The 16,035-nt window shown below is 38.8% G+C and overlaps 1 protein-coding gene across 50 annotated transcripts in view; it reads left to right on the top strand.

The window, feature by feature from the left end:
* The window catches only part of ZMYND11 (zinc finger MYND-type containing 11), a 117,231-nt gene that overhangs the window by 82,740 nt on the left and 18,456 nt on the right, over positions 1 to 16,035 (top strand). For all 50 annotated transcript variants that reach the window (XM_014856233.3, XM_070501224.1, XM_070501206.1 and 47 more), the window contains 2 exons: positions 14,984 to 15,061; positions 15,531 to 15,623. In XM_014856233.3, the coding sequence (XP_014711719.1) occupies positions 14,984 to 15,061; positions 15,531 to 15,623 (171 nt within the window). The remainder of the gene's footprint in view (positions 1 to 14,983; positions 15,062 to 15,530; positions 15,624 to 16,035) is intronic.

Raw genomic sequence — 16,035 nt, 5'->3', positions numbered from 1 at the left:
TATGGCCTTGTATTACCTAATACACTTCATCTTACCAGCACTACTGCGTATTCACCAGGCAGACAGAAGACAGCTGGGAGAGCATTAAAAAATAAGCATAATAATGATATAATCAAACGCCTAAATGCTAGATTAGTAGTGATAAATTGCTAAGTCTGAATATATTGGTATCAAGGCTCAAGTTGTAGGCCTACAAGAATTTATGATGTCTACTAAAAATTAGCGTAATTGGTAGTGTGGGAGCTGCAATAATACTTACGTTTTATACTTGTGGATTTGGATTGTGCATTTTACAAGAAAATATATATCTCCTGTGTTCTGGTAACAGTTTACACTGGCGGAAGTAAAGAATTAATGAAATCCTAAGAACAAAAGCATTAAGGTAGTAAATGTATAAAAGAGGTAATGTCACTGATGAAATAATATGGACTCAGGAACTTGGGAAATAAAATTCTCGACACACCTGTGTCTCTACAGACATAACTTTTTAATACTTAGTTCTTATTTTCAAAGTAAAGAATTTAAGCAAAAACACTGGGATTTTTGAGGATGGGTTAAACTTTATCATGGATGTTTTAATATTCCTTACATGAAAAATAGAAATTGAACAGTTGTACCTTTGAAGAAAACTTGTAATACTTCTTCCATCAGAATTCATTGTCAGGTTGTCAGATTCCCTTCTCTTACGTGTTTGTCCGACTCCTGACTGATTAGATGAGGTTTTCACTTGACAGAGCCACTGGCTCACACAGAACCGTGGTCCCCAGAGTGTGACTTAGCTGGGCCTGTCTCAGTTTCCTTTTCTTCCCCCTCTTTCCTTTTGTTCTTGTCTGTCTGGATATCCTCGCCTTGTGATGTAATTAAGCTTGCTGAAGTGATGCTATGAGTCAGTAGAAAGTCGTGGCTCACTCATTTGTTTCATAGACTCTGAGCTACTCTCTGGTTAGGCTCAAAAAGCCTGCGTCTGGGTTAGGGATGGGGAGTTTTATCTTGAGCTTTTAAAACTTCCAGAGAAATAGTTATTTTTTTAGATCTATTGTGTTGTTTTAATTGTTACCTCAAGAAAAAAATGAGTGCTAACAATTCCTTTTCTGGGAGAAGGAGTAACACTAACCTTGAAATCCTAATGGAATTTTAAATATCTTTAAGGTAGGTTTTGGTTGATTTTTTTTTTTTCTTAAACAAAGTGTCAAAGCTTCAGCTAAAGCCCTTTTTTATAATCTAGCATGAGAGTGCCTGACTAGAGCTAATGTTCTTGGACTAAGAGAACTGAGCATCTGTAAACTGAAACTTAATAGCTGTAGTTCCAAATCAGAACAATGATCTTCTCTATTTTTCTTTTTAATGTTTGGAAAGAATATAGATTAGTTAGATACACTGATGAGGAAATTTGAAGGTAAGATCCCCGAAGCCAAATTTCAGTACAGGTAAAAATTAGTAAAATATTTCTAATATTTTATAGTGATCAGAAGGCTATTTTGTTATACATTATCTCTGTCCCTTACGGCATTGAAAAGTTACTGAGAACAGGTTCTCTCACCCAGCTCTCAGCTGTTACAGACTGGCTTCGGTTCAAGCTTTATCTCACGTATCTGACTGTTTCCAAAAGGTTTTAAGAGGGCAATGGTAGGAATTTTTCTCAATTTAAAATAATTTTATCAGTTTTCATAATAAATATCAAAAATCTCAGAGTGCTGAGGATATCTCTTTGCAATATCTGGCTTTCTAAAAAATAAGCTATTGCTTTACAGACACAGTAGATTGTTAGTAAAAAGTAAAGTAGCCTGTGGATATCAAATTAACATTTTGTTTTGAAAAAATTCAAGTAATGTTCTGTTTCACACTCTTGTTATGAGAACTCTCATTAATTAAAAAAAGATTAAAATAATTTTTTCATATTTGTTGTAAAAAATTCAAATAATTTAGAGAAGGATAAAGAAAAAAATAAAATTCCCAGAAATGCTATCGCCTAGAAGGTGAATGTTCTCACAGACCTCTGACCTCTGTGCCGGTGTGTGTGCGTGCACGTGTGTGTGTACTTGTGCGGGCAGCCGTTTGTATCTGTATCTATGTAACTTTATATATGTTACTAGATGTAGCCAGTTTATTTCTATTCAACAATGTCCCAGACGTCTTTTTTCTACATATTATAATTTAAAAGGGCATACTGTAATTTATTTAGCCAGTTCTCCGTTGATACACATTACATTGTTTCCACTGTCCTGTCTGATCAATAACCTGAAACTTACCTGTCAAAGGGGACATTGATATTGGGGTGTCCAGAGTCATGTCATACTTTCCAGTCTGAAAAATTTATAATTTTCTCATTATAATTATGTATCATTATAATATCTATCTATAATTACATATATAATTATAAGCTATAAATAATTATAATTATCACTCATTATAATTTATTTCTGCATGAAACTGAAGTTTATATTTTGTTCAACTTGGATGTATTTGAATTTTATATTCCTGAAACAGCCATGAGTCTTCCAGGAAAAAATGAGAAAATCATAACTTTTAAGTGAAAGTCACTTTTAAGATTTTATTTGCCTAAAGGCTATATCTTTAAAACACAATGTAGTCAATTATACTTTTTAAAAAGAAAATTAATTTACGTTTATCCATGTAATTCTGTCTGATCAATCTTCATGAGATAAATTCATTGCAGTGGAATTCTTAGATTTAAAGCATAGGTACATTTCAATTTGTGATAAAAATCACCAAATTGTTCTTCAGAAGATTATACCCATTTATACCAACATGAAAGTATTTTCCAAATTTTTGTTACCAATTTGATAGGATACAAATGGATGTCTCATTTTAATGTTGCCTTATTTTCATATGTATAGTTTCCAAATTACAAAGTTGTTTTATTGTTTAATGCTGTGGTTACAGAAGGCAAGTCTGGATGTGTACACAAGCCTGTGTGCGTGTGTCTGTGTTGTGTATGTGTGAGCACACATATGTATGCATGTCTGGTGTGTGTGTACATGCGTAGGTTTGTGTGAGCGTGCATCTGCGTATGTGCTCTTCTGTTGTATGTGGGTAAGCGTGTGTGTGTGTATGTGGGGGGGCGAGGGTGTGTCTGTTGTGTGTGTGTGCACGTCTGTGTGCATGTATGTGTCTGTGTGGGTATGTGCACACGTGTGTGTGTGTGTATGTGGGGGGGCGAGGGTGTGTCTGTTGTGTGTGTGTGTGCACGTCTGTGTGCATGTATGTGTCTGTGTGTGTGGGTATGTGCACACGTGTGTTTGTGTGTATGTGGGGGGGCGAGGGTGTGTCTGTTGTGTGTGTGTGTGCACGTCTGTGTGCATGTATGTGTCTGTGTGTGTGGGTATGTGCACACGTGTGTGTGTGTATGTGGGGGGGGCGAGGGTGTGTCTGTGTGTGTGTGCACGTCTGTGTGCATGTATGTGTCTGTGTGTGTGGGTATGTGCACACGTGTGTTTGTGTGTGGGGGGGGGCGAGGGTGTGTCTGTTGTGTGTGTGTACGTCTGTGTGCATGTATGTGTCTGTGTGTGTGGGTATGTGCACACGTGTGTTTGTGTGTATGTGGGGGGGCGAGGGTGTGTCTGTGTGTGTGTGCACGTCTGTGTGCATGTATGTGTCTGTGTGTGTGGGTATGTGCACACGTGTGTGTGTGTGTGTGTGTGTATGTGGGGGGGCGAGGGTGTGTCTGTGTGTGTGTGTACGTCTGTGTGCATGTATGTGTCTGTGTGTGTGGGTATGTGCACACGTGTGTTTGTGTGTGTGTGTGTATGTGGGGGGGCGAGGGTGTGTCTGTTGTGTGTGTGTGTGCACGTCTGTGTGCATGTATGTGTCTGTGTGTGTGGGTATGTGCACACGTGTGTTTGTGTGTGTGTGTGTATGTGGGGGGGGCGAGGGTGTGTCTGTTGTGTGTGTGTGTGCACGTCTGTGTGCATGTATGTGTCTGTGTGGGTATGTGCACACGTGTGTGTGTGTATGTGGGGGGGGCGAGGGTGTGTCTGTGTGTGTGTGCACGTCTGTGTGCATGTATGTGTCTGTGTGTGTGGGTATGTGCACACGTGTGTGTGTGTATGTGGGGGGGCGAGGGTGTGTCTGTGTGTGTGTGCACGTCTGTGTGCATGTATGTGTGTGTGTGGGTATGTGCACACGTGTGTGTGTGTATGTGGGGGGGCGAGGGTGTGTCTGTTGTGTGTGTGTGTGCACGTCTGTGTGCATGTATGTGTCTGTGTGTGGGTATGTGCACACGTGTGTGTGTGTATGTGGGGGGGGCGAGGGTGTGTCTGTTGTGTGTGTGCACGTCTGTGTGCATGTATGTGTCTGTGTGTGTGGGTATGTGCACACGTGTGTTTGTGTGTGTGTGCATGCACCGCATGCTTGCTGGCCTCCAGTCCTGTTGGTGGACATCATAATAGTGCTTAAGTAATGACTACTTGATTTTTTTGTATATGGGCAAGGTAACATGTTATAAGAAATCCTGGGACCACCCTCTCATGGGAACCATGTGGCCTTTTAGAGCAGCACTGTCTGGTAGACCTCTCTGTGAGGATGGCAGTGTTCTGTCTCTGCTATCCAATAGGAACCACTGGCCACATGTGTCTATTGAACACTTGAAGTGGCCCATGAGACCCAGGAACTACGTGTGGCTTATGGCTACCTGCTGTCTTAGACAGTGCAGTTTTAGAGCTGCATATTCTCAATGCCTGTGCTACTCCAAGTGAAGTATCTTTGGTAGAAAATGTCAGTCTCATGAGTGTACTGGCATTTGTTCTCCCTATGGAGCCATAGTTACGACTTTGAAGAATTCTAAAGGAAGGATATAAATCAGTTTGTTCCCCATTGCCCCTCTTTTGCCTCGTGTACACAGAGGATTGTATAGCAAACACTGCATTGTGGCTGTAAGATACAGTGTAGCTTAACATAACATGTAGTGCACTGATCCATGGCTGTAATGTCTGATAGTGCTGCGTTTGCTGAGTCTGGTACCTTGTAAAAAGTCAGAAGATTAACTTTAGGGGGAAAAGACTGTGTAGCAAAACAAAATATTTGGTACTTTCCAGCTTAACAATTTTGAGAGGTATTTTGAAAGTGGGCCCCTATTTCCTCTATTCTCTTAATATGTTCATGGTCCTTGCATAAATGAATTTTGTTTTCATAACTTGGAGGAGTTGCAAATTCATATTACTGCTCCTTTTCATTTCAAGTAAGTGAAAATTTTATATTTAGACTAAAATGTCATTAGGGAACAGAATTTAGTGCTCTAAATTGTGTATTATGTACTTTTACTGTGAGCACATAGAAGGTACTAGAATGGGAGGACCACAGTGATCTGTTTGTCTCTTTTTCTATATTGGGGTCTCTGAAATAGAATATTGCTTCAGTGAAATCCACCAAAAATTTTTATCTTAGACTCTTATAATTGTTTTATATTATAATATACAAATTTTATATTACTATTCTTTTTATCCTCTTAAAAACTTTGGTTCACTTTACATGCTTTTATGACATACTTATTGTGACTTTTATATGAAAGGGTCAATTTAAGTGACCTTAAAAAAAGGTAATTTATTCAAGGTAACAGATAGGGGATATATTATTCCAGTATGTATTTAAAAACTAGAAAATACTCATCCTCCCACAATTATTTCGCATGGCATTTTTCTCTCCTTAAGGATCACAAATTTTAAAATTTGTGTTAATATACAAATTAGTGAATCATAAAATACAGAAACACAAGAAAATGTACATTAGGAAATGAAGAATCTCTGTAGGAGAATTTTACTAATAATTTTTAAATACTTTGGTTTTATATCTAATCCAAAAACACTCTCAAGTTTGCAGCATCTCCTCCTCTGACCCCTGCTCTTGACTACTAGTCATCTACAAAGATCTGTGGAAGAGAGCCCCTAAGTGCACTTCCACACTAATAGAAACTGTTCCTAAAATTTCCCTACTACTGTGGCTTCTCTAAAATATTTAGAATGAAGATACACATTTTACAGGAAACTTAATACTTTGAAAATAGACATATAGAAAAAAGTCTATAGAAAGCATTTAAAATTAACTTCTAAATTGGATATTAAGCCCCAGGTATTTTTTGCATGGGTTATAGTGTACTCATTAGGCAGATACTGAAAATGAAGGAATTTAACTGGTCTACTAAAACTGAACCAAGGCTGAATTGCCATTGGGAGGCCACCTAGAGTTTTATCAGTTGGGTACGTAGTGACTTAATGTTGACGTGGTTCTGGGTGAGTTATATTTGAGTCATTGCACTGTGACATTTTATTGTTAAGGTAGCTAAAAAAAAAAAAGATGAAAACTTTCTTGAACCTGGAGATAGAGTTTACTTCTGAATTCATTTTTCATTCTTTCGGCTGTTTAATTCCAGAAATAGAATGCTCATTTAGTATTCAGAATGAATGGGGCAAAATGCTAAATGAAAATATTTTGAACATAAATTCCTTATGTATCTACTCTGAAACTGTATTCTTGCTTTCTGGTCAATCTTCTTTTGTTAGTGTGGGAAATTTATTAGTGTTTTCACCCTAAAAGTAAGTACCTTTACCTTCAAGATACATATTAACAAATCTAGAATGGAGACTTGATTTTTAAATAAAATAGAAGTAGAAGCCATGTTTTCGTTTGTTTTTTATGGTAGACAATCATAGTATTGAACACTACAAGTGAACATTAAATATTTTTGCAATTTTTAAAGACAGCTGAATCATATTTTTGTACTAACAAAAGTAGAAAATTAATTTTAAAAAGATCTTCGTCTGAAGCAAATACTTTTATCAGGTCATTTTCTGTTCATCACAAGCTTGACTGGAGGAAAAAGAAATGGGAACGTTGATGAAGCCAGAGGATTTTTAAAATTGGATCTAAGATATAAAACTATAAAATCTCATGTATTATTCTCTAATCTCTCTGTAAAACTGGACCCAAGCAAGAAAGAAAAAATGAACATATTTCTACATTGCCTTCCCATGATGAATTTAACAGTGTTATGGTCAGAGTGGCTGGTCTATGAGTGCAGAATGTTTTGGGTGGTGGTGTATTTGGTCTTCATGATGTATCTTTTGGTGGTTTGTTTAGAATTTTAATTGAACTTTATCTCTTATTTTGAACTCTAAAGGATTAAGGAGATGATAGTTGGGCTGCTTCCTACATCAGGATGGTTGCAACTTAATCTAGATAAATAGAAACTTTTATTTAGTGTTTCCAGTATTGATAAACTGAAAATATGTACAAAGCACACACAATTTCCTTTTATCGTCTCTGCAAGTGCCCGAGGTTGGGGGACAAGGATTGGAGAGGTAGGCAGGTAGTATTCCTGTTGACTGGAAGCAGAAAACAAATACTCATTCCATGACCCAAAAATAGAGAGATGTAATTTGTTTTCAGGGAAGAATGGAAAGACTTATTCCACTGAAGAATACATTCTGCCTCTGCCTTTTGAATCTTGTTCATTCTTTCAAGGCTAATGTTGTGTAGAAAGGGGAAGGAACAAGTAGATGCAAAACTGGTGTTCCATAAAATTTTTATGAATGTCCCTTTCCTATTCTTATGTCCCTGTAATATGCTACAAAGGAGCTTAAAGTTACCCCCAAAAGTGCATTTAATATTAAAATGATAACATTTCTGACATGTATAACACCTCTCTGTAGCTAATAATATTTTAGCCATTTCTTTGTGACTATATGGATGTGGTGGATTTGGAAATACTACATTGTTTTACAATATCAGTCAGTTTTGTGGCCCATGGAATTAATTTGAGACTATGCTCTAATAGTTGGTAAATCACCCTAGACCAGCTGCTACAAAGCTGAGTGTATCATCTGACTTAACCAAAACTTGCCGCCCTCAATCAGAGAGGAAAGAGTTGACTTTGTACAAATTAATAAATGCAGACACAGCTGGAGTAGCATTCGGTGCTCTTGTGTAAATCTGGATGAACAAGTCTGGAAACACTGTGCATTAGTCTTTTGCAGGGCCAACTTCCCAGCTGGAGAGGGGTGTGTGGGCAGTCATGTCTGCCGACACGCTCCAAGAATCCACTTCAAGATATCCTTAGCAGTGTGAATTGCCTCACAGTTCCAACTTGACCTGTGAGTAAGAAGGCATATTTGTGAGGAAGAGAAAGTTTTTAAACTTAAATTTAAATTCCTTTAACTTAAAAAAAAACTATTGCCAGAAACAAGTGCAAATGACTGTTGCTGGATTGGCTGTGGGAAGTTTAAGATGGAGCTATAGGGAATCCATATGGTTAGATGTAAGGTACTCCACATGTGGAAGTGGGTGAGCCATGTTTTCTACCGTTAGTACTGGCAATAGATGTGGTGTTCTGCTCATCTGGTCTTGTAAAGGAGAGTTAATTTCAGTATGTCGGTACTGGGAGTGAAAAAGACTGAACATAGGTATACTGTTAGAAAATTGTCCTAGAGAGTGATTGTCATTTGATGGGCTCCTGGGGTCCCAGTATGCGAGGAGAAATGGCAGGACTTTGGGCCACTTCACCAGAGCAGCTCTACTGTTAAAGTCTCAAATGTTGGGTTTTCTTTTAAATTCTTTATGATTCCTTTGTATTCCATCAGTACAGGTGCTTGTAGAGAATACTGTAGAGCCTCTGGTTTCCATAGCAACATAGGCAGTTTATGTGCAGATAAAATTAATTGTGGTGCTTTTCTATTCTGTGATTACAGATAGTTATAGAGGAGAGCCTGGAGCTTCTTGATTCCTCAAACAATGTAGGTAATTTATGTGCAGATTAGAGTTTCTCCAGTAAGATCCAGAGGCCACCTGTACCAGAATTACCTGATGTGCTTGTTTAGACACAGCCTTGGGACCGAGGCTCAGGAACCTGCTTTCCAGCTCATACTCGGATGATCGTGAGCTCACTAACATTGAAGTCAGCCTTTGGTTGTTAGAGGCCAGCAGCAATATTTAGGTGTCAACTGGCAATGAAATGGTTCACACACCAGAAGTAAACAAAGTGTTTTATAGTGGACAAATATGCCGACACACTGGGGTATGAATAAGTGTTTCACATTTTGGAAGGATCTTGTATTGTTTAGTTCAACTACATGAAATAGTTTTTCTAGTAGGCAGTGAAGTTGGTTAGTAACAACTGCCATGAGTTCCATTCAACTGCCATTTATTGACCATTACCCTGCCAGATGCTGTACAAGGCCATGGCAAAGGAACCCTGAACTAGACCACTAGGGACCCTGTGTTCACAAGGCTCAGAGTCTAGTCAGGGGTTGGCAAACTCTGGCCATGGGCCAAATCAAGCCTGCCACCTGTTGGTACTGCTCATGCGCTAAGGACGGGTTTTACATTATGAAATGGTTGAAGAAAAAAGAGGAATTATATTTTGTGACACATGAGAATTATAAGAAATTCAAATGTCACTATCCAAAAGTTTAATTAGAACACAACCATGCTAGTGGAACGTATGCATCAGTTATGACTGCTTTCTCACCATCATGGCAGAGTTGAGACCGTGTGTCTTCAGGCCTGAAATATTTACTCTCTGGCCCTTCTCAGAAGGTTTGCTGACCTCTGATCTTGCCTGCTGCGGGAAGACCATTCAGGATATTGAGAATCCCAAAGAAAGTGTGAAGCCTTTGTCTTGTTCAGTCACAGACTTGAGGACTTAGATTTGGTGAACTCTAGCACCAAACTTATAGCACAAATAATTATCTAAGGAAAAGACGTACAGATTTCTGATTTCAGACTTTTCTTTCTTTTGGATGTTTGGTGTACTGAAATGGTATTTCCATAAGTTCATTCTCTGCCAAAATGTGTTTCTACAACTGAAAAGCTGGGTGCCTGGGGAACACTGAAAATTCCAGACCATGTAATCCTGAATGCTCCTTCAAATAATGATGCTTAGGTATTGTTATCAATAATCGGCTGTGGATAAACCTTGACAGGATCAAAAGTTGCTCATACTTCTTCCAGCCAAAAACACCATAAGTCACCGAGAGTGGCTGAATTAGTTCATTCGTGTTTTGTCTGTGGTATCTACCCAGACTCATCTGATTTGCTCTAACCGAGAAATTATTTTTAACTGGCTTAAGAATCCCTTACTCAAGAAGATGTTCAAGATTTTCTGTTATTTTTCCCTTAAAGTAGAAGAAAGCAGCCCCTCAGTTATCTGCAGTGTACTTAAGAGCATCTTACTTTAGTGGATGTCTTACACACGTTTGTAACACAGCTTCAGCCATGCAATTATTGTCATTGAAAATGGTTGCAACAACTTTGGCCATGTAATAGAAAGTTTCTCTCTTGATTATTTGTAGATATTGATCAGAGTCACTCCTATATGCTACCAGGTGATAGGAACAGTTACCCAAACTTACTGGGCTGCACTCTGTTAGATTCTGAGCTGTGCAGTGTTACAGAGAGGCCTGTACTGAGGAATTCTGAGGTCTGCAAGTAGAAGATAGGTATGGTTCCAAAGCCTGCGAAAGAATTGGATCTGAAACAGTATGCAGATGTCATACAGCATTATTTTTTGTCTTTCTGACGTTTTTGTCAAGAGCTATCTGCTTAGTTATGTTACAGACAGAACAGCGTTGACCTTTGAAGCTGCTCCTTTAATTTCTTGGTTATGTTGACTTTTTCTCAAGCCACTATAAGTGTTTTGGTTTGGTTGACAGGCACCACCTGAAGCACTCTGCTGTGAATGTCACATAAGGCAGCTCACAACATATTACCTAAAACCCACAAGTCTCATGGTGCAGCCCTAGGATAGACGCTGCAGTGCTCTGTTGATCTTCCGTGAAATGCTGAATCTCTAGATCATCACTGGAAAGTGTCAGAAAGAAAGCCCCCAAGTTTAGCAAACATGAAAGTGTCTTGCAGCAAATGTTTTGTCCCTACAAATTATTGAGAGAGATTTTGCATGTGTTCAGGGTCCTCTCTTTTGTTTGCTTCAGTTTGCTAAGGGAGCTCCTCAGCCCTCGCGTCCGGGGCATCTGGGAAGCAGGCTCCTACCGGCCTCCTGGACATGCCTGGAGCAGCAGGAGGTCCAGACACAGAACTCTGTGTCATCCAGGCAGCTGTTTGCTTAGCAACCTGAGTGTTTGTATGCATTTCATTTCTTGCCCCACATCTTCAGTAGAGTCCCATATTTGTCACCAGAAAAGATGTATTGGGCAGCAAGTGAAAAGGAAAAATAAACAAGTAATATATGGTGACTGACAAATAAAAACATACAACTGAAATTTCACAGTGTTATAAACTGTTGTGACCTCAATAAACAAGTTACATGGAGGCTTTCAAAAAAATAATCCTCTTTGGCTCTGAAACTCCTTTTGGTGAGTCTTTCTATATAGCCCAAATCATTGAAGTTTCTCATACAGTAACTGCAAAGAACCAACAAAGAGTTAAAACATAAGAGAGGTACATTCTTGTTTGTCTGAGTAAGTAGAAGGAGAAACTTAGTAGATCTGGTATGTCGCTTTAAAAGAGAACTTTGGAAAATACAGCACTTGACACTTCTCAGTACAGCAGTGAAGGTTTCATTTGGAACCACTGCACACATTTGTGTAAGTAAACAGCCTCTTTTATGATGCTGGGTAGTGCTTCTTGGTCAGGACTGCATGTTAGAAACACCTGGGAGTTAGGACTGTGAAAGCCCAGTCCGCTCCCTAAACTGGTGTTAGTGAGGTCTCTGGGTGACATTGATGAGTTTTTCCTTCAAGGTAAAATTTACATTGCAGTGATTTGCACAAGTCTTGAATGCACCGTTTGATGAATAGACAAACGCACACACACCTGTGCCCCCAAGTCCCACCGAACACAGGTGTGACCCCTGAATCCCCCTCCCCCCAGACAGCCATTGTTCCCATTATTTTTCATCACAGATAGAACTTTATATAAATGGACACTGGTGTTTTTTAAATCTTTCCCAGGTGGTTCTAGTGCACAACCAGAGGTGGTCAACAGGGAAGTTGGATGTCCCAATCTGAGTAGCCCTTTATTAAATGTGTAGCAGACTCCTTTGGGAGTACGTGCAGTTGCTGTTTGAAGGAATCAGAGCTGTGAAGAAGGGGGTCCTATCCATTTAGCCATGAAAGTCACATTCCCTTTGTCTCCTTTGACATTTTGCTGAAACAGTCATTTTTCCAAACTCCTATCATCACTTGTAACTACATCTACAAGAAAAGAGATCCTCTAGCAACTTGACTCTGAACATATTTAAATATGATACAAAATCAGATTTTCACCCTCTAGTTTATTATTTATTTTTGTGAAGTTAAGGTCCTCAGCCTGAACTCTGTGCATTTGGAGTCTTCCCAAAAAGAAATGTTGTTGCACGTGGCTACATTAAATTAGCAATTCATTTAAAAATGTTTAAGCAGATGAAACCAAAGTGAAAGCATTGTGAGTGCGTGTAATATCCATGTTTTGTGTAGCTTTTCTATGAAAAGGAAGTAGGAACTGAAAATAGATCTTTATTTAAACTGGGGAATTACATGAACAATTTAGTGCACGAGTTACCTAAACTTAAGCAAAAAAGTAAAATAGCATTTCCCTGACTGTTTCTAAGTGTTTTTGTTTCAAAGAAAGAATGATTTAGATAGGATATTCTGATTCTAGCACTGCATAAATTTTGCCCATAGAGAAACATTGAATTACTTTATTTTCTAAGGCTCTAAAAAATTTAAAGAGGTTAGATTCCGACTAACAGTGAAGTACTTAATAGGCTGATGTTTAGAGTGCAGAAAGGAGGAGCATGTTTCTGTGCATGTGTGAAAAATACCCAGCAGCCCTGGAGACGGGGCAGCCTTATGTGGTAGATGCAGTGAGGCACCCATCCCACCGCCACTAATCAGGTGACTGTAGATGTCCCAACACTAATGGACATGGGCTGCAAGTGCACTCATTCCCCACTTGAGCTTGTGATATTCAAAGGAAGACCCCGGGAGGAGAGTATTCCCACCCTTCTTGGTTGAGGGAAGGTCTGGGCACAGTATTTAATGAACTTAAAATTCTATTTCAGCACTACCTAAAGTGTTGATCTGTATTTCCGCTAAATAATGTTACCTATCGAAAGAACTATAACCCCACAGATAATATTACAAGACTCCTAACGTGATGAGATTGCTGTTATATCTGAATTTATGCAATTTTATGATTGAATGATCAGTGTGATATGTGGGATTAGCAATTTTAGTAGTTCACCCAGAATATTTTGGAGTTGGCATGATAGAGCATGTAGCTGGAGGCATTTGTTTTTATTCTCCTCTTTTTAAGGGATTGCAGGTTTCCCAAGAAGTGAGAAAAAAGCAGCCTTCTTGGCCCTCTTATCCTTTCTCTTCCCTGTATCCGACAGTTCATCAAGCTGTTTAGTGTAGAAAGCATTATGTGGAAGGATGTCCCTGTTGGAAGAACATTTGTTCAAAAGCATTAATGGCTGATTGTGCTTCAGGTCCTGTGGGGTTTGCAGAATGCAGAAACAGAGCATCATTCTCTGTTCTCTGGCCTACAGAAGGGAGCCGCTAATAGTTCTCACATGTTTGTGTGCATGAGAATCACTAGAGATCTTGTTAAAAATGAGAATTTGAAAGCTACATTAAAGCTTCCCTCCCCCAAAGATTATAAACCTGGGGTCCAGGGAATATTATTGCGTTTTACACTCCATATCTACACCATTGGTACTCAGTCTTGGCCGTGTGTCACAACCACCTGAGGAGTTAACAGATAAATGAATGAAGAAACATACAGAGCACAGGACCTTCCCCCAGAAATTCCAGCTCAGATGCTCAGGGGTAAAGCCCACCTGCATTTCATAGAAGTTCCGCCAGTGTGTCTGCGTATGGCCAGGGGTGAGAAAAACTGCTCTGTGATTGGCGTAAATTTAGAAGCTCTATGTACAGGTCCTAAAATAAAGCTAAGGAAGGAGAGAAACATTGACTGTGTACATTACCAAAGAATTCCGGTGGGAAGTGGAGGGAGGATATCACTTTAAACATGAAGTATATGAAATTAAGTCTGCAGCTAAGAAAATACTTTTCCACTTTTTATTCAGATATTTTATTTGTGTGTATGTATAATCAGTTCGCTTACGCCCTGCCTAAGAATTCTCGTTACATGAGAAATGTTTGCTCCTTCCTCTGCTATTATGATGACTTCTTGCGTATAAAGTTCTTTTGGGGGTAATACCACTGGACAGAGAATCATAATCTAGTGGCCTGAAAAAGTTAAAGCATTCATTAAACAGTGGCTCAGCCTCCTCAGTCCTCCGCAGTGCTGTCTGCGTACAGTGGAGTGTCTGCCATGATGCCTTAACCTTGACTAAGGAAATGGGGACGCTTGTCCTTGTTTCCTAGCTGTCTAGAAATGACATAAAAGGTAGAATCCTTTTTTTCTTCATGTGAAGCTAGATTTTCTGAGAGAGAAATTGAAGAACCTAATTAGCTTTTAGGCCAGATTAATAGAAATTGGAGTTATTACTGAATAGATCCATAACACTTTAAAATAGATATGTAGGTGTGTGCAGCTACACTGTACATAATCATTAGCGACATAGACTTTTAATAACCTTTTTAATTAAAAAGAATGGTATGTTGAAATTTACCATTCCATATTGCTAATTTGAAATGCTCCCTAAAGGACTTCAGCCATCTTTTTATTTTTGGGGGAAAGAAGTGATTTTACATTGTCATCATGATGTCATCATCATTGGTATTGTCATTATTTATTTTTATCTGAAAATTGGTTGAAGTTTTAAAATGTCAAGAAAAGAAAAAATGCATAATTCTCTAAGGTATTATGCCCAGTACAACATAATATTTTCTGATTTTTACCTTGTTGCATTCAGTGCTTTTTTGTTATGCAAATTTCAAAGATTTCCCTGTATCACATACATTGAAAATCTTTGCATACTATAATCTTTTATATATAGAAGTCTTTTAGATGAATATGGACATATAAATGATCAGATTTTACATTTGGCCTTTTCTGTTTTTAACAGAGCATCAAGAAGAAAAATACAAACAAGCAGGAGATGAGCACCTACCTGAGGTTCATCGTCTCCCGCATGAAGGAGAGGGTGAGTCCTGTGCAGGGGTCTTTCAGAGTCTCCCCAAGTGTGTGTTACTCTGGTTCATTCTTTAAAAGTTAATGACTGACAGGCAGCAAATGTGTGTAGAGCCCTGTAAAGGGTGGAGACTGCTGCTGTCATGCTGCTTTTGTGCACTCAATAGTTCTATAGAGGCTTTTACATTATTTGCTCTTTGTTTTTAATACAGGCGTTTCTTTAGCTGCATTAGATTAGAAGCATTTACATTTTTAAATTCCATTTATCAGAATGAACATTTTCATTGATAATTTGTGTTTAAAACGAAATTAAATTTTCCAAAACTCTTCTTTCTATCAAAACTTAGAGGAATGCCACGTTAAACTATGTAGTGCATGCACATTTTTCTCTTAAGTTCTAGAGTACTTGTTGTTTAGAAATTGATGTTTTACCTGTCTCTCCCTAGCCGCGTTTAAAACTGATGTCTCTAATGACGTTTCAGGCTATAGACCTTAATAAAAAGGGGAAGGACAACAAACACCCGATGTACCGGAGGCTCGTACACTCAGCAGTCGACGTCCCCACCATACAGGAGGTAAAGCTGGCCTGCCTTCCTGCTTCGGAAACACCCCATAGCTCCCAGATGACCAGCGACTTGGAGCTGAGTGCGATCCAGTTGCCATTCCTCCTTGATAGTGTGCCTGCCCATTCTCTTCCTGCAACAGAAAGGCGCAGTGAACACTGCCGCTGTTTGAGATCTCACGTGCTCGCTCCAGTGCAAGTTAGGGTCATCTTTTAAACGGCCTGGTTTTAAACAATCTGTAGATTAATGATACTTGTTGATTAAAGAAAATGTGTTCTAGCCTGGTCCATTTAATATTTCAGATGTAGAGAATTCATATCTGGATGAGGTGTCCTAGTTTTAGCAGTAGTAAAGGAAAAACTAGAGCATAGAATTGATCTAAAGTCTTGGGAAACAATGAAATGAACTTGAACAAAACAAAGAT

This window comes from Equus asinus, chromosome 29 (assembly GCF_041296235.1).
Source record: "Equus asinus isolate D_3611 breed Donkey chromosome 29, EquAss-T2T_v2, whole genome shotgun sequence".
Classification (NCBI taxonomy): Eukaryota; Metazoa; Chordata; class Mammalia; order Perissodactyla; family Equidae; genus Equus; species Equus asinus.
Note: the sequence above shows the minus strand (reverse complement) of the source record. Positions and strands in the feature narration are given on the sequence as shown.